The sequence below is a fragment of the Leptodactylus fuscus genome, chromosome 8 (genome assembly GCF_031893055.1).
Source record: "Leptodactylus fuscus isolate aLepFus1 chromosome 8, aLepFus1.hap2, whole genome shotgun sequence".
NCBI classification, from domain to species: domain Eukaryota; kingdom Metazoa; phylum Chordata; class Amphibia; order Anura; family Leptodactylidae; genus Leptodactylus; species Leptodactylus fuscus.
In genome coordinates this window covers 24,933,992-24,961,373 of record NC_134272.1, presented here as the reverse complement: position 1 = coordinate 24,961,373, position 27,382 = coordinate 24,933,992, and the positions used below count along the sequence as shown (strand labels likewise).

The 27,382-nt window shown below is 40.8% G+C and overlaps 1 protein-coding gene across 1 annotated transcript in view; it reads right to left on the bottom strand.

The window, feature by feature from the left end:
• Positions 1-26,376, bottom strand: part of ERBB4 (erb-b2 receptor tyrosine kinase 4) — a 703,330-nt gene extending 676,954 nt beyond the window's left edge. The window contains exon 1 of the mRNA XM_075284941.1: positions 26,014-26,376. Coding sequence (XP_075141042.1) covers positions 26,014-26,119 — 106 coding nt within the window. The 5' untranslated portion in view covers positions 26,120-26,376. The remainder of the gene's footprint in view (positions 1-26,013) is intronic.
• Positions 26,377-27,382: the final 1,006 nt, after the last annotated feature.

The following is a 27,382-nucleotide window of genomic DNA, read 5'->3' as shown; positions in this document are numbered from 1 at the left end:
GAAAAAAAAAAAAGTTAATTCCTTTCTTCTAAATGTCACAGCACTTCCAGAATTTCTGGTCTCAAGGCAGGGGCTGTGCTTTTCTTCATTAAATCAGAAGGACCACTTAGAAAGGTATACTGCAGTCATAATGTAGTGAAAGCGCTCACCCATGGAACATCGCATCAAACATTTTTACTGCACGTTCCATAAATCCTCGTATGGTGGGGAGGTCGCTAATCCAAGGTTTGCAATAATAAAATAAAATAAAAAAAATTTGCAAAAATTTGGGAAAAAAAAAAGAGAGAATGGTATGTAAAAGCCAGATCAATGGAGATGAAACCTTCATTTATTCTCCCTGACTGCACTCTAGTCAGTGGCCAGCAAATAAAATCAAAGGACTTTTCTAAATGCATTTTATTTTTTATTATAATACACTATGCAAGAAAGCCATTACTTTCTAATAGAGGGAATGAGCGCGGTGATGATAAGTCCTCATTTTCTTCTTCTTCTCAGGGACGTTCGGCTCAGATGTATTATCGGCAAGAAAAAAAGGTTATAGTGGTAAGTTGTACTGCAGAGACTATAAAACGCTTCTTCATTGCCGTACTCGGAGAGCTAGGATGGAAAGCTGAAGTATTGGAGCAAGGAAATACTTACCGTATCAGTCCAGCATATAGGAGAATACATTGTATAGATATAGATTCCCATCATGCTCCATTTACCTAGTGTTCTGTCTTTGGAAGGGGTTCAAGGAGGCGACCTCTTTTAGGATGTAGACCCTGTGTAGAAGGATGTCCCACTTCTGACACCTGATTTTGCAGCAGGGAGTCAAAGACGGCTAGTAATTCCCCTGCAGAGGCAATGTAGTATTATATGGTGGCCATTCCTAATACAAGGACTGCTTGAGTTCACCAATATGGAAGATGCTTGTGCAGCTCTGTCTGATACAGGGGGTGTCCTGACTATTACATTCATATGTTCTAAAAGGTCTTCGATAGGTTAACTTTGAATTTACATTGGGGACTGATGTGAGGGATGACAATTTTTGAATAGCACTGATGGTGCTGTATACAGTACTGTGCAAAAGTTTTAGGCATGTTTAGGTATGGAAAAAAAAAATCTGCAAAAATAGAAACGTTCATTGTTTATTTTTCTCAATTAGCAAAAGTGAAATCAATATTTGGTAGGAAAGCCCTTTGGAGGAGGAGTTGTAGAAGTCATGATAAGGCCCCCACTGATCTCTGATCTCATCGTCATCCAGTCTGTCTGGGATTACATGACGAGACAGAAGGATTTGACCAAGCTTACATCTACAGAAGATCTGTGCTTCGGTCTCCAAGATTTGTGGAACAACCTCCCTGCCAAGATCCTTCAAAAATTGGCTACAAGTCTACCGATGGAAGGCAAAGGGTATAGGTCACACCAAATATTGATGGGATTTAGATTTCTCTGTTGCTCATTCACTTCATTTTGTTACTAAATTAATTAACAATTCTGTTTTTGAAAGCATTTTTATTTAACCTAAAACTTTTTGCACGGTACTGTAAGTAGGTTTAATATGATCCGTAAGTTTGTGAAGGTGTTGAGTTTTGCTGGTCAGTGCCGACTCCTCTAATAACATCTCTCTGCTCAGCACAATGCAGAACCATTGTCAGGTTTCTATCTATAATAAGGGGCTGAGCGGACTGAGAAGACCTATAATCAGACCTGAGTGCTCCGAACATTTAGAGATCCTGTAAAGAAACGTCTGGACACCTCCAGGTCTATAATTAGTAACAAGCGAAGTCTACAAGGGCTCTAAAAATAGTGCAGCCCCCACCTCTGATAGGTCACCTGATGCCAAGTACATGTGATAGCGTACAATTGTCATATTCCTGTCTCTGACAAACACTGCCAGACACTGGGGTTGTGCCAGGCAGCAGCTGTAAGCAAAAGGAACAAGTGAATAGAAACGGCATGAATCGCACAAGTTCTCCGAAAATCATTAGCATTGTATTGGCTTGTGCACAAGTCCTAACAACGACTGTACCGTCATTTAGAATATGATATAATATTTCAGAGTATATTTCTATGTTATGTGCTATAATACCTTCATATACCGATTGTGATATGTCATGTCGCACATTTATTATTGGATGTGATCCATCAATAAACTCGAAATCTATAGTCACTTATTGTATGTCACGGCGTTAAATTCAATGTCAGTCAATAGCAGCTTTTCATATAACACGTTGAAATGGACCAACAAAATATACCGTAGATCATGTCCCATTTTTGTCGGTTTTCACGGATCCCTCCATACACTATAATCGTGAAAGCGGCAGCCCCTCAGGTGCAAGATGGCTGTGAAAAATGAACGTTCATCACGGCACTTCTATTGTGTCATTGGTACCAAAAAACACCTTTTTTTTTTTTTTTGCAGCCTTTTCACAGTTTTTTCCCACTGCATTTCTTTTTTGCGGTTTGCTAAGAGTGGCCTTAGTGTTACAGAAAAAAATGGTAGTCGAGGTTACTTATACAATTTTGTATATGTCCACAGAGTAGATAGGAGGGACTGTCACTTTGGCAGCAAATGCTTTCTTGAAAACACAGATTATAATTGAGCAACAATGTTGTGGAGTTTAAAGGGAGTCTATCGTTGGGATTTTTTTATTTTAACTAAACCTATCTTCATGTAGCCTTTAGAAAGGCTATTGTAGGCAAACCTTTTGTTTCAATTATTTTGCTGGCATTTTCATGAAAAATTTGGTTTCTTCTTATGCAAATTAGTGTTGACAGAGCACAGAGGGCGTTCCCAATGTGCTCCGAGCACCCCCGTGTCATCAGCCTGGACCTGTATCCCTGCCACTTTCTTGTAGTTAAAGCCTCCTCCTCTTAGTCTTTACTTCCTTCTTACATGAGCAGGCATACTGCGCCTGCTCGTGTAAGAAGAAATCCAAGATGGCGCACAGGCACTGTACGCTCAGACACTTTGGCAGGCCGAGCGTACTGTGCATGCGCTGTGCACCATCTTGGACTTCTTCTTACACTTGCACATACTATTTTGCTTCACAGTGCCCCTGCACACAGTATTATGTCCCTTAGTGGCCCCTGCACACAGTATTATCCCCCATAGTGGCCACTGCACACAATATTATTCCCCATAGTGGCCCCTGCACACAGTATTATACCCCATAGTGTCCCCTGCACACAGTATTATCCCCCATAGTGGCCCCTGCACACAGTATTATCCCCCATAGTGGCCACTGCACACAATATTATTCCCCATAGTGGCCCCTGCACACAGTATTATACCCCATAGTGGCCCCTGCACACAGTATTATGTCCCATAGTGGCCCCTGCACACAGTATTATCCCCCATAGTGGCCCCTGCACACAGTATTATCCCCCATAGTGGCCCCAGTACACAGTATTATACCCCATAGTGGCCCCTGCACACAGTATTATCCCCCATAGTGGCCCCTGCACACAGTATTATGCCCCATAGTGGCCCCTGCACACAGTATTATGCCCCATAGTGGACACCGATGAACAATTATTATACTCTGGGTCTTTTCAGACCCCAGATAATAATAATCGGAGACCCAGGGTAGAATACAAACATAAAAAACACTGTTACTTACCCCTCCCTGGCTCTGGCGCACTCCCCACAAATGTCAGCCATCTTCAATGATGTACGGGACTTCAAGTGAGCAGGGGCTTGCTTCTCAACACATAAGGATGCAAGCCCCAGCCCATGTGACGTCTGGGATGTCACCAAGTAGGCCTGAAACCTTCCAAAGCCAGGAGAGGTAAGTAACCGTGTTATTTTTTATGTTCTGCATTCCACTTCAGACACATTTCTTTATACTGGAAAGCTTTTAGACAGTTTGCTATTATGCTGGAACTGAGTACCGTCGCATTCCGGCCCAATTTAAGCACTGGTTAGAAGCAGATCATCTTCTGTGAGAACAAAAGGATTCAACATGTTGAAATCCAACATCCTGATCAACGTCTACCATCAGAAAAAAATATCACGCCCTTATACATTAGATGGTCAGTCCCAGTAAAATTAGTAGATTGGACTGATATCAATCTTATGTGCTGTGGGGGTGGAGCCTAATTTGCATATAGAATGCTGAGACACAGCCAGAGGTTGAAAATATCATTCATAAGTAAAGTGACGGCATTGGGGGGTAAATCTGGAGGAGAGCTGGAGCACTTGTGGCTGTCTGTAGGCAAATTTGAATAATTGGTCCCACCCCTTGAGCACTTGCAGACTATGATTATGAAATAGGATTATCTTTGCATTGCTTCATTACATTGAGGCTACTAAGGTATGTTTCTACACACCACTATTATATTTATGGGAGGCATTTTGTCCCAGAGAGAATTCCTCTAAGAGCCATATGCTCTCACAATAGGTATATATATATTATATATATTGTGCTATTGTTTTTGCAGCTGTCCAAATGTGGAGCTCCACTTTACATTGAAAGTTACCTTACCCTGGTTTCTTACTAAAGTCAATACGTTTGTGCAGTCAGTGTAAACGTAACCTCCAACCTACTATACGGGAATAGTCTTACATCATAGTAGTACAATAGTCACATTCATGTGTTCGCGTTATCAGATATGGCCCAAATCTGAAAACATGTTTCTAGCCCATAGACAGATAAAATGTCATAATTGTTAATATGATACCCTTAAATATGAGGTCTTTGCTTAAGGGTTAACAGCAGCCATGAGGAGGATGTTGCAGAGAGTTGGCTTTGCTGTGCTAAAGTTCACAGAGCCTGATTGTTCATTGAAATGGGCTGGTCTGCGGAGTACAGTCAACTAAGTAAACACGGAGAGGCTGGGAGGCAGCGCAGGCCAGGGCACTGCATGTCATCTCAGGACATTGCATTGCCTCAAATATCATCAGCTGTTACACCATCTATAACTGACAATTAAGCAATATTAATCGTCATTTACTATATAAATGGTCATGCACCAGCCAGCAATATCAGTTCCTATTTGCTTCTATTAATATTCTATTTTTCTTTCTTTTTAGTGGATAGATTACAGTAATGGTAATCTATGCTGGGAAGGACGTCTGGTGTGGTCTAAAACACACCTTCCCCTGCACCAGTTCTGCTGGTTATCACTCTTTACATTGCAGCTCTGTGAATTCAGGTTGGCTGCTGTGTTAAGCACAAGCCCAGCACCAGCTTAGCCAAAAGTCAGTGCACAATATGGAAGAAGACAGAGGTGTGAGATGAAACTCCTGGGCTCCAATGCAATGTATAGAGCTCCTACCTACACTTAGCCATCTTCCATTATGGTATATTTTATGTGGGACCCTTTAAGAGTGCAGTGTGTTTAGTGTCTGCAAGCGCTGGGCTCCTTAGATCTATGCACCTACAACTATATTGGGTACCATATTGCAGACAGAACTGCTCAGTACAGGTACTGTGTAACTCATATCATACCCTGAGATAACACATTTTATAATAAGACATTGATAGGAACATGTTGTGCATTGAAAAACATGCAGAATGTACAAGAGACTTCGTAGTGACAGAATGTGCAACCAAAACACACCACTGAGAATAAAGCCTTACAGGACAGAGTAGCTACAAGTAATTAAATCATGGTTAGGGTTGAGCGATTGGGAGCGGAAAAGATCAGATCGAGCAAATTTCACGATCACGCTCGGCTGGAAAACGATCGGAAATCGGATTTTGAATTCTCAAGATCGTCTCAACCCTAAAAGTGACTTTTCCCATAGAGAAGCATTGATTAGGGTTGAGCAATCGGGATCGGGAAAGATCGGATTCCGTTCGGCAAAATTCACGATCGGGATCGGCTGGAAAATGATTGGAAATCAGATTTTAAAATCGATCCTGAAATCTCAAGATCGGCTCAACCCTAATCATGGTGTGAAGAAGGCTCAGGCCACGCATAGACTGGGCCAAATGAGACTATGTTAGGCTATGTTCACATCAGCGTCGGGTGTTCATTCAGTGTACAGTATGACATTGTGGACGAAAAAGTCCTGCGTGCCCAACTTTTTCACTTGGCAATTTTGGTGGGATAATAAGAGATAGCTGATAGATATTATTACAGTCGGACTGTTCTTCCATTCTTCCGGTCCTGCAATGGAACCAGAACTGCGGTCTAAACAATGTAGATGTGAATGTGCCCTAAGGGGGTGGCCTGAAATTCAGCTTTAACATGTAATATGATAATTTAAAAAAAAAACAAAAAAAAAAAACCTGGCAGTCAATACAATGCAATTGCCAATCAGACCATAAAGTTTATTGCTCCAAGGAGCCATAATCATGATATTTATGGGCCAAGATAAACAGAGTAAAGTGATAATAATACTACAAAAATAATAAATGTCCAATGAGGACTTATCCAAGATTGTTCATATAAGGCTACGTTCACATTTGGAGACTCCATTGCCAAGTCTACTAGTACTGTCCACAGCTTCCACTAGGGGGAGTTGTGCATAGAGTGTTATGTCGCTCCTATTAAAGAGGACCTTTCACTCTCTGCACAACTACATCTCATTGCATAGCTGTCACTTCACTTATTCTGGCACTGTTGATTTTTTTTCTGTAGCCCTCAGAGTTCCTGAGCAATTGCTGCTTATAGTTTCATCATTCAATATGGAATAAGGGTCTGCAGAGTCAGGTGGGCGGTGCCTATCTGTCTCGTTCACTTGAGGACCCAATTAACATATCAGGTGCTGAAACTAAAAGAAAGGATTGCTCAGGAATGGTGGGGGGCTAGAGAAAAAATCCCAACTACACCAGAATCAGTGAGGCAGCAGCTATCCATGGGGTGTAAAGGGTAACCTGCTTAGAGTGGGGATTTCTGCAACCATGATCATTACCCCAGTTGTTCTCCTACTTAAATTTGTCCAAGGAGGGGGTGTATTTTGTAGGACTGTTAGTCAGGCCCATTATAGAAATTCTCTCCAATATACACAATGTTGCAGCCTCTATATACTGCCCTGCCATGTCCTGTATGACTTCCTACGTCCTTCTTGCTTATGCTGTAGAGATGTCTTTTCTTTCTTTTGCTCTTTCCCTGCTATACTCTAACCCAATTAATGTCAAGGCTTCGCATGAAGAGGTTTTATAGACCGCACCTCCTGTGTGACGCTGTTCTAGCCTCCAGAACCGAGTAATAAATTGATGATAAATCAATTTCCTGCGCAGTGCAGCCTAATCTCTCTCTGTCTTTATGGAACGCAGAGATGCTGGAATACAGAACAATTTCTTTTCCTCCCGTTCGTCCTCTCTTGGTCGGACTGTAATGAATTCACCACACAGGAACAGGGATAATCTCCTTTGCACTGTCACACTTTGCTCCTCAGGAAATCTATGAATGTGAAGAAAATCTATGAATGTGAAATCTATGAATCAGAAATCTATGAATGTGAAATAGGAAGGTTTTGGCTACCAATTTACTGTACAAATGTGAAAATGGTCTGTGCAAAATGAAGTTTATTTAGCAAAGAGAGTTCTTAGCTCGCACAGGAGCGAGAGGGCTCGGCGCGAATTGTAGCCCAGAATTAACTTATGTTTAACTTGCGTCGCTCGCTGCTGCAGGAAGACTTTGTTTAAGAGGTTACGGAGCCAAGAATGCAGAATAACACTTCCTAGAAAATGTGAGACTTCTATACTATATCCTGGTTATGTAAAGGGGCAGGTTATCCACAAACCTCCTTCTAGGGTTACACCTACATTTCGTACACACTTCTTCATCTCCAAAGAAGTTCTGTCCTGAGTTGCTCTTTAGCAAAGAATCGTCTGCACGTTCAGCAGCGTCACATATCACATTTGTCATTTGTTTTATTGTTTTTTGGGGGGTTTTTTACATTAGAAAGTTTTAGCATTCATGCACGTGATTGTGTTACAGCAACATTTTGCAACAGAAAGTTGTTGCAACCGTAAAATGATGCATTTAAGTAAGGCTATGGCTTGATAGAGCTTTGGTTGCATGCTAGTGTTACAGCTTGTTTTGTGGAATTGCACCAACAAGCACGACAACCTTATTAGTGCAAACAATTTGCACCGATGCCTGGGGCTGCACAATTACTTTGGCCACCACACCTCTGTTGTGCAACCATAGATCACTGTGTAGCCCTGTAACTCTTTGACTAATGTAAAAGAATGGGATTGCATTGTGATTGTAAAAAAAACCCCGCAAGGGCGACTTCTAGACGCAAAAAATTCAACAGGCTTGCAATGTGCTCATCTGTTATCAACAATCACATAGGGTTTTAAGACGCAGCACATACGTTCAATTGCCACTTCATTCACACAGGGGGCTTGGGAGCCCATTTTTCTGATCACTGGGTCCCAGAGAACAGACACAATGGCGTAATGATTGTGGTCGCAGGGAGCGCAACCAGGCCTGGAAAGGTAGCCTAGATGTGGCTGGGGTGCCATATCCCTATGACAGCAGTTGGGGAAGGCCTGGTTCCCTGACCGTTATACATATGGTATCTGAAAAGGGGCCCCGGCATGTCGGCGGGCCCCTTTTCAATAGATACTAGCCCACAAGAGGTGATTAAAAATATTAAATAGTTTTTTTTAAGCAGATTATGAGCCCCATATAGGGCACACAATGTACGTTTTTTCCCCTATCGGTATGTCTTTGGAGTATGGGAGGAAATCCATGCAAATGCAGGGAGAACATACAAACTCCTTGCAAATGTTGTACTTAGCAGGATTCAAACCCAGGACTCTAGCACTACAAGGATACAGTGCTAACCACTGAGCCACCATATGGGCCCTTAAAATAAAAAATAGTTATACTCACTTCTCCTAGGCTCAGTGTCCCTCCCTTCCCATATTTTCCTCCTTCTGCAACTGATCAGATCTGTACAATAGAAGTATATGGAGAGGGGAGGGAAGAATTGGAGAGCTCCTCAAAGTAGAGAAATATATACAATATAGAGAGGTGGTATAATTTCACAACACATTTAGGATATCAGGAATTACTATCCAGCCTTCTGTTTCAGTCTTTTCCTTCCTATCCCCACTCCATAGACTTTTATGTAAACTGACACTACTTATGTATGGAATATAAGCCAAAATCCCTGATGTAAGAGGTAAAGACAGGAGAAATAGTACAAAGTAGTAAGACACAGTAAAGTGAAGTATATTACAAAGTTTGTTCCCTTAACCTGCCCTACTGATTTATAAAAAATAAAGTAAATTTAGCTTTTTTTTGCACTTAGTTCTATTGCCTTGTGCCTAAACTGCACCTCCCTGGAGACCATATCCCCTGTTTTTAGTATTTTTTAAAATAAATAAATCTGAAAATTTGGTGCAAGTTCCAATGCGACCTGTTGGCTTCAATCACACATACCATTTTTGATGCATTTGTTTGCGTTAATATCATTGATTGTTCTCCAACTGCAACTTATTTACCCAAACCAGGTCCATAAAAGCTCTAGTAATTCACATATGAGTATTAATGTGCAGGGGCAAGTACACACACTTTTGCAAAAACTAGAATATTCTAAAATACAGCCCCTTAGATTCCCTTGAAATAACTGCGGTACTAAAAATCATAGTACAGAATTAAATGAGCGCTAACTTTCTAACAAACTTTGCATATATTAATAGCACAGGTAAATGCAAATTAAACTTTGTAATATATTTTATCAGAAGAGAACTCCTTTTTCAGCTTATCTATTAGCTTTCATCCCCACATCTCCCTCAAAAAAATTGGCCTTCACTCTGAAATCTCTGCTTAATCCACATCACTAGAGCATGACAAACTGGACTCATTGAAGTGTCAGGTTACAGCTTTACATAGAAGTCTATTGAGAGGGTAGGGAGGAGGAATGAGCAGCCGCAGAGACCACTAAGTAGGAAGTTTCTCTCTCTCCCCAAGTGCTTTATTCATATTATTACAAGACAGTACTTCTCTATAATGTTATCTATGATCTGGAAGCCACTAAATAGGAAGTTTCGTTCTCTCCCCAAATGCTTTATTGACATTGTTACAAGACAGTACTTCTCTATCATGGTATCTGTGATCTGGAGGCCATTGTTACAAGACAGTACTTCTCCATAATGTTATCTATGATCTGGAGGACACTAGATAGGAAGTTTCTCTCTCTCCCCAAGTGCTTTATTCACATTGTTACAAGAAAGTACTTCTCTATAATGTTATCTGTGATCTCAAGGACACCAAATAGGAAGTTTCTCTCTCTCCCCAAGTCCTTTAGTCACATTGTTACACAACAGTACTTCTCTATAATGTTATCTGTATTCTGGAGGCCACTAAATAGAAGTTTCTCTCTCTCTCCTCAAGTGCTTTATTCACATTGTTACACAACAGTACTTCTCTATAATGTTATCTATGATCTGAAGGCAACTAAGGCTGGTCTTACACGGCCGTAATGTAAGTCCGCAAATGGTCCGAAATTGAGGTTTTTCAATTGTGGACCATTTGCGGACACATTATTCAATGCGGCCTCTTACACCATCAGATATTTTATCTGTGGTGTGGCTGGGCCGCAAACCATGGTCTGCAACATGTCCGTAATGGCCATGAATTGTGGCACTGCACGGACTCGCCCATAGAACTCTATGGGCGAGTGCGGCAGGACACGGACATCTGCGGAGTCTATGTTGCCAATCAGCACTTGCGGACCGTACATTCAATACGGTTGTGTAAGACCAGCCTAAATAGGAATTTTCTGTCTCTCCCCAAGTTCTTTATTCACATTGTTACAAGACGGTACTTCTCTATAATGTTATCTGTGATCTTGAGGCCACTGAATAAGAAGTTTCTCTCTCTCCCCAAGTGCTTTATTCACATTGTTACAAGACAGTACTTCTCTATAATGTTATCTATGATCTGGAGTGCATGAAAGTTAGAAGCCTATTCTCCTTTACTTTCTGTGTGCAGTGTATGGGGACATCACAACAGCTCGTCTCTACCCACCAATTTTGTGAGAGATGAAAATGAGTAATAAAGCCTACAGAAGGGATAACTGCTAAAACTACCAAATGCAAGTTTTATAATGGCCATACACAGTGTTATTCCCCTCACCCCGTACTATTGAATTATGCAAAGTTTGTGAAAAGGTTAGTTATGCTTTTACTTTTTGTCGGTATACTTTATTCCTCTAGAAATGTTTCTTCATTAGGTTACGGCCTGGCAGACAACAAGCAAGGGAGTTTTCTGCAGCTGAACACATATTCATGTTTTTCTAAATGATATTTGCATCTTGTTTGTGTATGCAGTTCAAACATGTACACCTCTCGCCTGTTCTTCATCTCTGAGCGTACCGTTTCCCTATGGTCTTTAACCCGTTCTTCACCAGAGATATAGGTATATAACGCACCTCCATTTACAGGACCACCACCATGGATTAAGGAACAATAGGGCAGATTTTCTATTCCTTCTATTAGTTAAATAGTATAAACTTAGGCTAGTCACCAGGTGTATCAGAGTTGGTTCAGGATACATCATAAATCTGGTGCATCTTTAGACTTTAGTCCTTTCTTCGTTCATACCATATTAGTTGTCTTTCTTTGTTGCAAAATTTTTGGCAGCATTTTGGTATAAGTGCACACACATTATTAGTCAGGTTCACTATGTGGCTATTATACCGTAATCCTCCGAGTTGAACTATAATACAGAACACAATGAAGATTATGTGGTCCTATTGTTCCTCCACATCCCTCCAATCTCATACAGCAGTACGTGTATCTTGGAATATGTTCCATCAGATGCCACATACAGTATCTCTGTATGGTTAAGGGCGGGTTCACACCTGTGCCCGGTCTCGTGCTTTGTGGGTTTCCGTCTTCTGCCCGAGAAACTGGACAGGAGACGGAAACCCGGCAGTCAATGTCCGCCCATGAGCATCTTCTGGTCTCTGCAGCGAAAACGTTTTTTTTTTTTTTAACTGGACACAATGGTCCTGCATGTCTGACTTTGTGTCTGGTTAAAAAAAAATGGTTTCGCCGCGGAGAGACAGAAGACGCTCACGGGCGGTCACTTTGCAAACCCATTCAAGTGAATGGGTTTGAAAACTGACTGCTGGTTTCCGTCTCCTTTAAAAGTCCCCTTTAAAAGTCTCCAACCAATTGTGTTGCTGTGCATTTAGTGCAAGTCTTTGACATAGCTAGCAGACCTGACATCTGAAATTTGACAAAGATCTGACAGCACACTGCATCTGTCTGTATCAGCATAGGCCTGGTTCACATTTTCTGCGTTCGGGCTTCCGTTTGGGGAGTCCGCTTGGGGAGCCCCTGAACAAAAACCTATATGCATTAAAAAGCGGTTACCTAAAGGAAACCCGTGGACCCCATAGACTACAGTAGGGTCTGTGTGGATGCAGAACTTTTCTCTCCACATATATTTGTGGAAACCACATAGCTCCCATTAGAAGAGGAGGTGGGATGAGTAAGATGTGCACAACAGATCAGAGAATGGAGTAAGAGGAGACAGCATCCAGGATTTCAAGAAGGTCAGATCACTAAGGCTATAGATACGAAGGAGAGAACATAGAGAAGGATTGGGAAAGAGGGACAGATTGAGGACAGCAAACACAGCAGACTACAGGAAAGGCAGAAGGGGATAAATGCAAACTCCTCAGCATCAGTGTTTGTCAGCACAAGAGAGAAAAGGTCCCTTATGAGCCCATAGCAAGTACAATGGCTGAATGTAGGGTTTGTTGTGTCCTTTACCACGGCTGTGTTGTCAGAAAGCAAAAAATCCGACCCCGACTCCTATATTTTTCACAGCACAACTCTGATTCCTGCTTCGATTCTGACTCCAATTCATAAATCGCTGAAAGCCTGGGTCAGTCAGAAGCAGTAAAGATCCTCTAATTCGTTAAAAAGCCAGTGATTGACTTCTTATGAAATTAAATATGCAACAAAGTATACATAAAATTAATAATTGTATAATGTAAGTAAAAATATTCAGAAGCTCTACCAAGGCCCGGTTCACATCTGTGTTTGGGGAATCCGCTGGGGACTATATGGATTAAAAAGTAGTTAGCTAAGAAACCACACGGACCCTATAGACTATAATGGGGTCTGTGTGGTTTCCGCTCGGTGTCCACATGTACCAAGTGCAAGCAGCATTTTTCTCTCCACATGTTTCATGCGGAAACTGAGCAGAAACCACACGGACCCTATAGACTATAATGGGGTCTGTGTGGTGTCCGCATGTACCAAGTGCAAGCAGCACTTTTCTCTCCACATGCTTTATGCGGACACCGAGCAGAAAGCACACAGACCCTATAGACTATAATGGGGTCTGTGTGGTCTCCACATGTACCAAGCGCAAGCAGCACTTTTCTCTCCACATGTTTCATGCAGAAACCACACGGATGCCATTATAGTCTATGGGATCTGTGCTGTTCCTTAGATTACCACTTTTTAATGTGTATAGTTTTATGTTTGGGGGGTCCCAAGCAGAATACCGAACACAGATGTGAACCAGGCGTTGACTCCGACTCCACAGCCCTGTCCTTTAGCAAGCATGCAGCGGGAAGTAAATCTGTATTATCTGTACATGCTTTAGAGGGTAATATACTGTATATTGTTATCATATTTTTTGTGTTCTCTAGACGCCAATAGGTTGGCATGTCTGAAGAAGGAGCATGTGACACATTTATGCTTCATTTGCTGCCAGAGCAGGAAATAAGATCCTGTATTGCCCCCTCCTTGTGTATTTCGGAGACATCTGTTACGCATAGTTATGATTCTCTCCTCTATACAAATGAAACTTTTTCCATTTGTATACAAGCTGTAAAGTTGCTGAATCAGCATTGAGACAGCGCATGAAATAGCAGGTATCAAGCTTCCAGTATGCGGTACAGAATTAGCAGCATGCCTCACCGTGTGTGCTCGCCTCCTCTGCTCGCTGCATGCTAATTTAGGAAGCAATCACAACAGTTTGTGCAGGAGGCAGAAGAGACGTCAGGCCCCTGTACAGGACAACACTCCATGTACTACGCGCTCAATGCACCTTTAATTCCTGCCGTGCCATTAACAATCATCAGTATCTTCATCTGCACATGTAGCATTTCATAGCTGCGAGGTTGCATTGCAACGAATATTTACACCCCTACACACAAAAACATTTAAAAAATATCCTTCTAACTTGGTATAGAGAACATGTATCCCAGTCACTGCAATCCAGCACATACAACTAGATCTTGCAGCATTACCGTATCTAGGTGTTCAAGGTAGGCCCCCTCATGGTAGGATCTTGCAATTTCATGACTATAATGTTGCATTTAACAATTTATTTTTATGCATTAAAAAGAAGATAATTCTTTCAAAATTATGGATTGTATCAAAAATTTCCAAAGCATGTTAGACAATACATGGCTTCCCTGTACAGGCCTGAATGTATAATAGTATAATTTGGAGGTTATAAGGAAGTCTGTGATGGAAAAACATACAAGAAAATATGGAGAAAAAAAAAAACAGCAGGATGTCAAATGGGCGTTTTCTTGATTAAAGGGATCTTGTCACATTGTACAAGCAGTCTGGTCTGCCAGCGTCATGATACAGAGTAGCAATTACTGGTAGATTGATATATAGTTTTGTACTGAAGATTTTGTAGAACTTTTCATTTATCCATTGAAATTCCTTATCGTTCCAGAGTCCGGTGGTCTTACTGCCTTATTATACAGAGAAGGATGTTAGTCCATGATAAGACCACCCACTGGACTCCTTATCCCAGAATGAAAAGGAATATATTCAACATGATACAAGTTCTACACAATCTACTATATAATGAACCATTTACAGCTTTCTGTTCTAATACAAGATGGTGGCAGATCGGACAGCAAGTACAGTGTGACAGCTTCCCTTTAAGAATGGTGTCTCCTTTAAGGGGTTCTCCAGGGAGTTTATTCACTTACTTTCTGGTGGGTTTTTAGGCACTGTATCTAGAGGTTCTGGGCTGCTTCAACCTCAGGTCATGTGATTTGAACCAGCACCCAACTCTAGAGTCACTCCGTCACCTCTCACCAATTTTCACATGCAGTTAACTATACTTTACACCCTCTCACCTCTACCAGGTTATAGTTCTCTCTACATCAAGCTGATGAGATGCAAGTACATCGAAACGGCCGTCCTCGATTGAGAGACTATACCTGGTAATAATCCCAGCGTCATTGCAAAACAAAGGCCTCTTGGAAGGTCGAGCATGATGCGAAAGGGAGCAGCCTTTATTGGGTTGGTTCACTGAAATCCGGTCTTCCTAACTACATCAGGGAAGACAGGCTTGCACATTCCAGTGAGCGCCCTCTATTGGTTTGCAACACTGAGGCAGCAGCTGACTTCCTAATTACATCATGAAAGACAGATTTGCATATTCTTCCCATGGTCCTATGCTTTAGATCCTGGCAGACTATAGTAATACTGCCCCCACCCCCCGCCAGTTTTGATCATGTGACCCAGGGTCCGAACCAGCACAAATCCTCTAGGTAAGACGTAACCCCAGAGGAAGTAAGTGTACGTAAACTCACCAGAGAACCCCTTTAAATAGCCTGCCTCTACAGGTCATCTTTTTCAGGTCGGGATATCTTACAGGCCATGATTGCTCTTCTAGGAATTCTGGGAAAGAATATGCAAATATCACTAGGTTTCTTAAAGCAAGGCATTGATCTATAGCCAGTTACCTTTCTAAAAAGTGCAGATGGGTATTTCTTCCTTTTGGAGGAGGTATCCTGTTTGGTTTTTGTCCAGGTTATGTTACTAAGCTTCTTGAAAGTCAGGCATTGATCTAAAGCTACATTTCTAAACACTGGCATCCAAGCAACAGTTTTCCTTTTTCCATCAAGGGAAACTTATTTGCATGTTCTTTCCCAGACACTTATGAAAGATGTCAGCTCTCCCATCTACTGACAGAGGACGTCATTGTCTAGGCAGGTAGGTGGACCAGTGGCTAAAGCAACCATTGGATGCCAAAGCTCCTGCGCAGACTGACTTTGTATTTGATGGCCAATAGAAATGTCTATATCATGTGGAACAGGTTATATGAAATAGCAGATGTTTTACTATTTGCATATTGCCACAGACACATGAAGCTTCCATGGATGAGCCACCGCTGATGTAAGTCAATGTTAGTAGACCACAACACGTTCTTATTACCCAGCCTTCTCAGCAGCCAAGTGCCCTCAGCAGTGAGTAAGCTAAAATTGTCTACAGTATCTTATCGCATTTTGTGGCATGGATGCTCAAAGTAGTGATGTACAAGTCCAAGACTAAATTCCGAAATCACCACTCGCAATACGTTGGAGAATCAAGTCATCGTGACGGATCACAGCACCCTTTTGTGCAATTGCAATAGCTTAAGACGGTCAAGAGAAAAAAAAAATTAAGGCAAGCATCTCCAGTTTTATGACAGTACTATTTTGTTAGGAACTCAATATCTCAAATCAAGAAAAGATGGCAAGATGTTCAATCCAACATTGGAGCCATGCTAGCAGAACAGATGAACGTTATTGTGACCGATCACGGCACCCTTTTGTGCAATTGCAATAGCTAAGGCAGTAAAGAGAAAAAAATTAAGGCAAAACATCTCCAGTTTTATGACAGTACTTTTGTGTTACAAACTTACAATCTCAAATCAAAAAAAGATGGCAAGATGATCAATCCAGCATTGGAGCCATGCTAGCAGAACAGATGAACTCTATTGTGACCGATCACGGCACACTTTTGTGCAATTGCAATAGCTAAGACAGTAAAGGGAGAAAAAATTAAGGCAAGCATCTCCAGTTTTATGACAGTACCATTGTGTTAGGAACTCACAATCTCAAATCAAGAAAAGATGTCAAGATGATCAATCCAACATTGGAGCCATGCTAGCAGAAGAGATGAACTCTATCGTCATAGTTTAGCATGAGGCTGACTTACTGTCTGACTTCTATACGGTTACACTTTTCGAGTCCTCTGGGATAATTAACCCTCTACATCAAAGTCATTCAAGTATTTCTTTCATGCTGACAGTCTGGAGAAAAACAGTATTCTAGAGATTTTCCAAATTCTGCTTTTGAATGAGCGCTTGCAAACATCTGCACTCATATAATAAACAATATGTTCTCCGATACATCTTCAGAAGAAAATTGTGAGCTGCTTCGCTCTTAATGAAGGAAGCATTTAGCGCTATCAAGGGACCCTAGGCACCAGAACACACCTGCATAATCACCTAGCGTTGTTGTCTCAATGAACAACCTTAAGATGTCTTGAAATCCTTTGAGGTGTTTTATCCAATCGCTATGTAAAATTGTGTACCCACTGCAAACAAAAAAAACAAAAATGCAGCATAAAAATACAATCCCTTTCTTCTCTGAAGAGTGTAAGCAACAGAGCATCGCACCTAAGGGTATTACAGATTCTACTAAAGAGAGATTTGGCCTTGGGAGACAGTGATCCTATTCTGGATCAATGCATTTTATTCTGAGTTCCAAATAAATCTAAGGAACGGGTATTTGCCCACTCAGTCAACCATGAAGAAAGCAGAAAACTATAAAGAAGAGGAGGAGGGGGAGCTTGGCTTATTTGGGGAATGACTTGACTTAAGTTAAAGGTAAAAAAAAAATTTAGTGGCTGGGTTAACCATACGCATGCCTAATATGAAATCTGCGAGAACGGCTCAAACATAAAAGAAAATATAGGGAAAACACAAGTAAAAAGTCCAAAAATAGCAAATAAAACATTGTACAAGATACTTTATTTTATATGGTTCTAACTGTAATCATTCATAATATTAATATAATTTAATAATCATTGCAAATTCCGGTGTACAAATATGAAGGGCATACACATGCACTGGTTACTATTAATGCAGAATGGCGAATATATTGGGAAACGGAAGGGAGGGGAAGGGAGGGGAGGGGAGGGGAAGGCAGGAAGGAAGGAAGGGGGGAAGGAAGGAAGGAAGGAAGGAAGGAAGGAAGGAAGGAAGGAAGGAAGGAAGGAAGGAAGGAAGGAAGGGAGCGAGGGAGGAAGGAAGGAAGGAGTACTTTGAGGGATTTTATTTTTTTAGGGTATGTTCAGTCCATGTTTCTGTTCTATCACAGAAGTAGAGTAATGGACTGAACAGCAAAGACAGATCTATCTAATAATTGAAAGATCAGATCCTAAGGGACCTTTATTGACTAAAACGAAGTTCTTTGGTGATCCATTATGTTCCCTGTCATGCAATTTTAGATGGACTTTATGATGGAGATCCCTAATGGGGCCGCCAACACAGATGTGAACATAGCCTTAGGTTTTACTTGGCTTGTTCTTTGCAAGGTGCACCTTATATTTTACTCTTCCAAGTGGAAGTGTATTATATTTCCCTTGGTCTGTTTTCAGTGTAGGAGCACAGTGGCTCAGTGGTTAGCACAATTGCCTTGCAGCACTGGAGTCCTGGATATGAATCCTGCCTAGGGTAACATCTACAAGGAGTTTGTGTGTTCTCCCAGTGTTTACGTAGGTTTCCTCAGGGAACTCTGATTTCTTCCCACACTCCAAAGACATACTGATAGGGAATTTAGATTGTGAGCCCTATAAGGGACATTGACTGCAATGTCTGTATAGTGATGTGGAATATGATGGCACTAACTGTAAGTACCAGTGTATTCTGTAGTATATGACAGTATTGTCAGGCTATTCAATTACATTACACTTCACTGTGTAACGTGACACAAACTCTAATGCACTTTCCTACCCAACCAATCGGAGTGTCACGTGCTTTATCTGAACCCCCTGTGTACTGCGCCTCAACATTTGGGGATTATACTTGACTCCTGGTTGATTGTTGTACTACGCCTTGTACTTGGACTTCTCTTTAGACCTGTTTATCTTACCACTCATACTCTTGAGATATATACAGATTCAACTCTGCTACATCTGTTGCTGAATCACCTGATTATTGCTCTGGCTGATGCTCCTGGACTGCAAACCTCAAGCTCTGCTACTTCCCTTGATTTTCTGACTACGCTTCTGTATTGTGGACCCGACTTTGTTAAATCCCTATTGCTGAATCCTTGTCCGGCCACTTTTCTGATTCCTGCACCTGTTCCATTATAACCCAACTCTACTATTCTTCTATGTCATATCTTTGGTATATGTAATAGACTTGTCGCGCTTGTTCCTCATAGCAACTGTACCTCCAACCTGCAATAGTTGGTCTGGTTCTCTCCTACTACTAATGGATATCCAGAAAATTTTTGTACCAGGCAAGTTATAGGCACCTAGAAGTACATTAAAACCAGACCAAAGGTGCCAGATAAGGCGGTGTATAGGTGAACTATTCCATCTGGTTGAGTCCTTTTCTAGATATTATTTCTTTACAATACCCAGAAAAAAATCCAAGTTCACCTATATCACACCCTATTCCAGAGACAGAGAATAAGGTAGATGAGTTAGCCCTTTGTCTATATTTTGCTATACACATAATGTTGGTAGCTAACAAAATACCAGACCTATAATAAGCAGGTATATTGATCATTTCAGACTGTTATGTCCACACTCGTATGCAATATCATTGTCATCATGAGCAACAACCACCAAATATTATGTAAGCAGACTGGTAGTACTACAATAGGTTGGCAGACCTTACTTCTAAATGCTGTCACCTATGGGAAATAGGTCTAAGTGACAGCCATAGTTTGTTGAATATGTTACTTTTACTTAGCATCCTATTGGTATTCTCTATCTACTGATGGCCACCATCATTGATGATGATAAGAGTTTTGGTAGTCATCATTGAATTGATGTGGCCACTTCTGATTTACTGATACAAAGTTATTGTGCTGCAGCCAGTCATTGGCTTTAATGGTGAGGCCAACATGTATGTACATAAGACTGCTGAGGCCGGTCATAGGGAACATCATCGCTGCAACAAAGTAAGCTAAAACCCGTGGAGGGCCATCGGAGTGTTGGAACAGGAGGGGCAGGGGAGGTGGGCTCAGGGGCAGCAATGCAAGGTATGACCAGCTAAGACCAACATAGCCAGCCAGGGGAAGCAATGGAAGTAGAGAGAAGAAGAAGAAGAAGAAGAAGAACAGGGGATTTATCACGTTATGTAATGGTTCATAGTCACTGCTGTTATATTTCTTAAAATCCTGAACAATCCCTTCAAGTGTTAAAATCCACTTTAATTGGTTTTAATTAAAAGTCTAATGTCTTCCTTATTAATAGAATGACATGCGTATTAAATGATGTATGTTTATCTTCACACACAATCCCATTTCCTAAACGTATTAAACGAGACGTCGTAAGATGTACAATTTCTGACGTTAATGGACCCAAGATTCCCACTTTTAATAGGCCTCTCGCTGAGTTTCATTGCCAGATACTGTATATCTTTTGTGTCTCTTTTACTGTGTAGAGTTCCGCTTTTTTGAAAACTTTCCCTTTAATCTGCATGGGAACAAGCCCCTTCTTAGATACACAACTAGATCCTCTCCTTGTGTATGTGTTTGAGGATTTCCCACTGAAGATTTGCCAGGCAAAATCCCTTAAATCAACTTGCAGCTGAAGATTCGCCTCCGACGACACTAACCCTGTAGCAATGAATGATCACTAATGTGCACTTGTCTTTAGAATTGCCCTTAGGACTAGTCTTTGCTCGCTTGCTTGAATGTGTTCTATTACACCAACTAGGTTGTAAGGTGTAGAGAATACAAATGTAGACATGGGCGATTGCAATGTGTATAATATCAGAGATTTACACACTTGGAGAGTCATTTGGGACCAGCAATTCTGATATAGATTTTTGTACAAAATTATTATTATTATTATTAATAATAATAATAATAATAATAACAACAATAATAATAATAATCGAATAGTATTAGAAACTGCAGTTTCAAATACCTCGCTCCATAGGAATGAATGGGAGCGGCCACGTGCAGGCCGGCGCCGGCGGCCGGCGCTTAACCCCTTGCAGTTTGCCCGCTCCCATTCATTCCTATGGGAACAAGGTATTCGAAACTAGTTTACAATAGTATTCGCTCATCTCTAATAATATAAAATAATATATAAAATAATATATTTTATTTAAATAGCGCCAACATATTCTGCAGCGCTGTACAATTTATAGGGTCCAAGTACAGACAAAAAGATCCATTACAAAGAAATAGTCACTTCACACAATGGGACTGAGGGCCTGTTTAGATATGATATATATATATATATATATATATATAGTGTAAAATATATATATATATATATATATATATATATATATATATATATATATATATATATATATTGCAAAATAAATTATCCCAAATCTGAAAAAAAAATATATATAAATTCATCTTCTACATACAGTACTATAATCAATGCTTAACTTTTACAAGTTTTGCAAATTTCGGATTCCTAAGTGGACATACCCACTAATATTGGTATATTACTGATGGAGCTCATTTTTGGCGTAACACCCCCCCATCCCACCGCCATAAATAAGGGACAACTCTGCCCTTTTTTTTTTTTTTTTTTAATAAAATTAGCATCTCAAAAATGTGTCACTTCCCCTCTGAACACTGAACGTGTCTATTAATGCAAGAAGCAGATTGTCTTCTCGCGTTCCTTAATTTGTTTCATCTAAAAGCAATTCACTCAACATCTTGTCGCCCTCTGGCAGCGTGGTTTGCTTATCTGCACTTAATTTCTCATTTGGACCAAAACAAACTCTTTATAGCAGTCTGCTAACTGGAAGGGAGGGGGCGGCCATTGTGAGAGTCAGGGTGATACCAAAACAAAGGCAATTACGATGAATGGCTTCCTCTCCAGTCAATAAAGCGTTAATAGCCATCGCTCGGAGCCGGACGACTGTTGAATATTTTTTGGAATGCTTTTTTTATCCCCAAATTTTCATTCCTAGAAAATTAAATTTTTGGAGAAAATAATCAAAGCCACAAAGTTACAGTATTTGTCCTTTTCGACGCCGATTCCGACCTGAACCCCAAATTGTAATGAAGTCGTCTATTGGAGAATTCTAAAGAATAGTTGACGATACAGAATTTTACATTGCTACTCGTATCATGTAAAAAGGGATTTCTCAGGTTTTCATTAGCCACATTTGGAATTCTCTGGTGAATTCTCCCCTTCTAAATATTGTGGATGATATTTCGACTGTATGTAATCGTATTTGTTTCCAGAAAAGAGACATTTGTGAAGCAGCCTCAGAAGTATGAAGGATTGTGCATTCAGCGTTGCTGCACAATACCAGCCACAAAAGCCTGTCTTGTACAATAACAAAAGTGTATTATTTGCTGGTGTTATCTGTCACAGGCTAATAATGAACCCACGTCAAATCTCCGGGTATTTTTAGCAAGACATTTTCCAGTTTTCTTTAGTGTTTGTGAAAAGAGAGAAATGCAAAGCTAAATATAATTACAGTTAAATATATATTGTCATCGAATGATCAGGTACATAACACGAGTTTTATGTAAAGTTTATGCATATCTAACATAGAAAAAAACACTAAAAGACATGTTAAAGGAGGCTTGCATGCAATATGCTGTGCAGAGTGTTCAGAATATGTATATTGTTACGATTATAGCAATATGGACCTTGCAAAGTATATATTATATAGAGTATATACAGGTATATATGGGGAGGAATGGATAGATAGATAGATAGATAGATAGATAGATAGATAGGAGATGGATAGATAGATAGATAGATAGATAGATAGATAGATAGATAGATAGATAGATAGATAGATAGGAGATAGATAGGAGATGGATAGATAGATAGATAGATAGATAGATAGATAGATAGATAGATAGAAGATGGATAGATCGATAGATAGATAGATAGATAGATAGATAGATAGATAGATAGATAGATACTGTAGATAGATAGATAGATAGATAGATAGATAGATAGATAGATAGATAGGAGATGGATAGATCGATAGATAGATAGATAGATAGATAGATAGATAGATAGATAGATACTGTAGATAGATAGATAGATAGATAGATAGATAGATAGATAGATAGATAGATAGATAGATAGATAGACAAACTATGCTTTGTAAAGTCCATTGAGTATCATTAATATTGGTGGTCTGTATACCACTGCATACCTGGCTGAAATACAGATATGCATGTAAATTACCTATATAAATAGTCCATATATTTATATATTAAGTGTGTAGATTTCCACCTCCTATAATACCTGTCGTATATATATATATATGCTCCTAATGCTCCTAAGTCGGCCATTGGATCAAACTTTGGTGCAGCCGAATTAAAGGCTTGTAAAATTCCCATCCCTTGTCAGACTAAGGGAACTGACACATGTGCCCAGGATAGGCCTCATAGATATTCCTATCAGACACACATGGATGTCAGGGCTCAACTGTCAGAGAGTCAACAAGAATATATTTTGCTTTCTGACTTAATTAAGGGCTTTAACCCCTTAGCTCCTGCACCCGTCTACTTCTCGCTAGTCTTACACACAGGGAATTGTAGCGAGACATCCTGGTGCGTGTCATCCGAGGCAAGCCGTGCCATACACTAATCGTCATAATATTTGTAAAACAAAGGGTGATCAGTGAGTAAGTGCACCCACCGTATAACATTTGTAGATTTCCGCCTGAACGATTTCTTGGCTTTGAAAAGTGCCAAACTTCCATTTGTCTTCCAAGAATGGGAATGATTTCATTTGCTTAAGCAGCTATGAACAGTAGATTAACGTAAAATAATGAGGCTCTAAATTATACTGTCAATCTGCCCGATAAATAAGAATAATAAGTTTAGTTAGACGCACTATGGGGTATGTGGGGTAGGCGAAGGCCATTTGGCAAATTTATTTCCACACCATGGTCTTTGCAAGACAAAAAGCGGCCTACAGAGAAAGGGCCCTTGAGATTACAAATGAAGAAGCTATGAGGTCATGTGTCAAGAGGCAGCATACTGAGCCGCAACACAATGATAGACCTCCGAGGTCATACGTTTCAGCCATAGCGTTGAGGCTGCATGAACAATGCCGAACCCATTAGGTCACCGCGCCTGGCTGCTTGGGAGTTAAAGGGTTAAAAGAGCCTTCTGCAGGGTAGGGTTTACCCTACAATGACGTCTCATTCCTCACGGAGGTTTTCTTTTAACTCTTTCAATGCCAAGGTATTGCACATGCCTTCGAGGGGACCGTCGTCACCGACAAATGACATCACAAGCAGGTTGCGCAGTCCAAGAAACATCACAAGAAAGAAAATTATCCAAGGGGGGGTAAAAAAAAAAGCTCCAGGTAGCATATTTAAGCAGTGATTTGTGAACCAACAAGCCTGCAAGTGCATGGCATGTGTAATACGGTGTGTACACATTACACATCTCATTAAAAGAAAATAAACTCGTAAGACTTATCACGCCCGCCCCTGTGCAAATAAACAGAGGAGGCACAAGGGAAGAAGGCCAATGGCAGTTGGATATGGCTTTCTGGCGTGAAAAGTGTAACTTGGCCGCTGTATGAGGGAAGAAGCTTGTGCAGAAATGCACCTGTACCTTGCTGAGATCCTTCATATGGTATTTAAAATGCACGGTGTGAAGTCCGGTCACATAACAAGGCATGTATACCGCGTGTAATGATATACGGTACGATACTGCAGGCTTACACCTTATAGCAGATGTAATTTACTGCACGCATTATCAGCATTATAGATTTTACAATTATAATAATGCACATGTAAATTCATTCCATGCCCGCGGGTCCTAGAGGAAAGTGCGCTGTACTAAACGGGCGCTAAAATTTACAACACTTTTAATGTGACGGATAAGGGTGAAGAAACAAATCAGACGGTTGAGATATGAGGAATGGAAAGCAAAGTCACTCCTATATATATATATTTATATCTACATCTATATATATATATATATATATATATATATATATATATATATAAAGATAGATAGGTCGCTATATAGAACAAACTATGACTGTTCTTTATTGAATTATAAATGACATATGGAACTTGGCTGAATTCTAAATGACATATGGAACTTAGCTTAAAGAAACTCAAAGTCCAGTTCTATAGGTACTAAGGGTTGACATTGGCCAATACACCACAAGCGATGAGCATTAAACTTTCTAACAAAACCCCAAAGGTCCATCTGGAAGAAGACATTTGTACCCTTGCTCTGCTGTACCTGCTGCCAGCGCATTCACGTACATAGTCACAAGTGAGAAGACTTCTGAGCTAGTCAAACAGGCATGACCAGAAGTGCGAATATACACAACAAACAGGAGGAGGAATGAAGAGTAGTCCATACACAGCGTGGCCTGTCATCACCCTCTGCTATGCCAGGATAAGCCGTACACCTGTACGCTACACTACAAATAACCACCTGTTACCACTTTCCTATCAAAAACCTAAAATAAAGTAATGAAGCTCTATTCTCCATTGCGGTCTCTCTTCCTGACATATATGTGACGGGTATGTCTGAAATAAGGGGAGCAAAACAGACAGACGAACAGACTGCTTAATACTGTACGTAGTGGCGAAACTTTGCAAAGGGTTAACGTGAGACTCCACTGATACATACAAATGATCTATAGACATGTCACCAGCTTTAATAACATGTCAACCTGGCTTGTGAGCACCACCTGGCACGCTCTAGGTAGGTAAGGACCAGTTACCATGCCCCGGAGAACGCCATAGACGCCAGGGTAACATCCACATAGGTCTACAATATGGTATAGAGGTAGCAAGTAATACATAACACAGTCTTGGCTATATTATGGATGTGGCATGGCGTTTAATGAAGCATACCCGTCTATAGACATCTCATGCCGTTAACCCCTTCCTCTACAATCTAACATGAGTTTTTCTCTGGGTGAGAAAAAAAAACAATAAGCGGTGTGATAAATAAATGAAATGAGGAGTCCCGGGGACAGAGGTGGCAGAAAGCTGGCAGTCCAGTCTGTGATCAGAGGTCTGCCCCATTGCTGGACGCTTTGTTAGAGACGCGTTGAGGGGGTCATAGTGGACATTATTTGCAACAAGATCTGTGAGGTTGTACAAGTTGCTGTCTCGGTCTGAGCCACTTACCTGCCTGACCGCAAGCCCCCTGAAGTGCTCCAAGTACCCACAACACGACCAGCCATCCAAAGTAGAGATGCTGTCTAGCTCCACACATCCTTACGATGTAGGTCATCTTAAATCCTTTCCAAAATTACATGTCCCAGGGGCATATCCTTCCCTCCCAAATCTCAGAGTATGTCTAAGTGTCAGACAGGAGCTCCTGACGTCCTCTGACAGTGACAGGAAAGTTATTTCCAAACAGCTGGGTATCCTCAGTGTACTGTATTCTTCTTCTCGTATATTCTGCTGACTTTATGTCAAGTCCTGGTGTTGTCAGAGCCTTGAGTGTATGTGCCTGTGTAGTGCACAGTGTAGGCTGCCTAGCTCCATACAATCATATGGGAAGCAGTACGGGCAGCAGAGAGCTGCCACATAGGACCTCCCCACATTGGACAACAACTACGCCTACTCCTGCTAGTTGGAGCAGCGATTGGCTATGGCTCTCCCACTGAACTTGAAATCCACATGCAGATTGCACCTGTCACTCTTGTATCTTACAGTCAGGACAGCACATGCCAGGAGGAGGGGGGATAACAGAGTGGGTAGCAAAGGGGGCACAACTGGACTAAACTGTTCTAGCCTATGACTCATGTACTAAATATCATTATCAGAAGGTCATTATTATTTCATCACCTTAAGCCCACTCCTCTCCTTTTACTAGCGGCTCTCTCCTTTCACTATATAATAATAAGCTAATAATAATAATAATATACAGTAACAATTTATTTTAAAAATATTTAGAATCACTCTTGAAAACAATAATACCCTGGTGGTTCAATATCACAAAATTTGATACTTTTGTCAAATTCACCCAAACATGATATTTCCATTCCCAGCTTTGATGCAGCACAGTAAGAGTTAAACCCTTTTTTTTTTTACCGGAGTAAAGATTCAGTTTGCTGCCCTTAGTCCTGAATCTATAGTACCTGGGCAGAGATAAATGACTTGCTGGTTCCTCATACCCATACCCATGCCATGCCAGACCCCCCCCCCCTCTTTTTTTTTTTTTTTTTTTTTAGAGACTCCACTGATCAGGACAGGTAGCCATTGAACACAGGCATATAACAATGACTTTTTTTTTTTTTTTACAATGCCCAGTCTTTTCTGTCTGTCCAAAGGCAAATGTCCAGCGAAAAATGAGCATGAAATCTTGATGGAAACTGGAAAATTGTCTGCGGTTAAAGCATGCTATAGAGAGGATCTGCTGGATTTCTGAGCTGCGGTGCCATATAAACAGCAGAAGGGACATGGTAGAAGTTGTTTACTGCGAAATACTGGGTTCTATACAGTCCGGCATTGTATTGTGTCTGGGGAATTGTGCAGGCTGAAGTTGCTC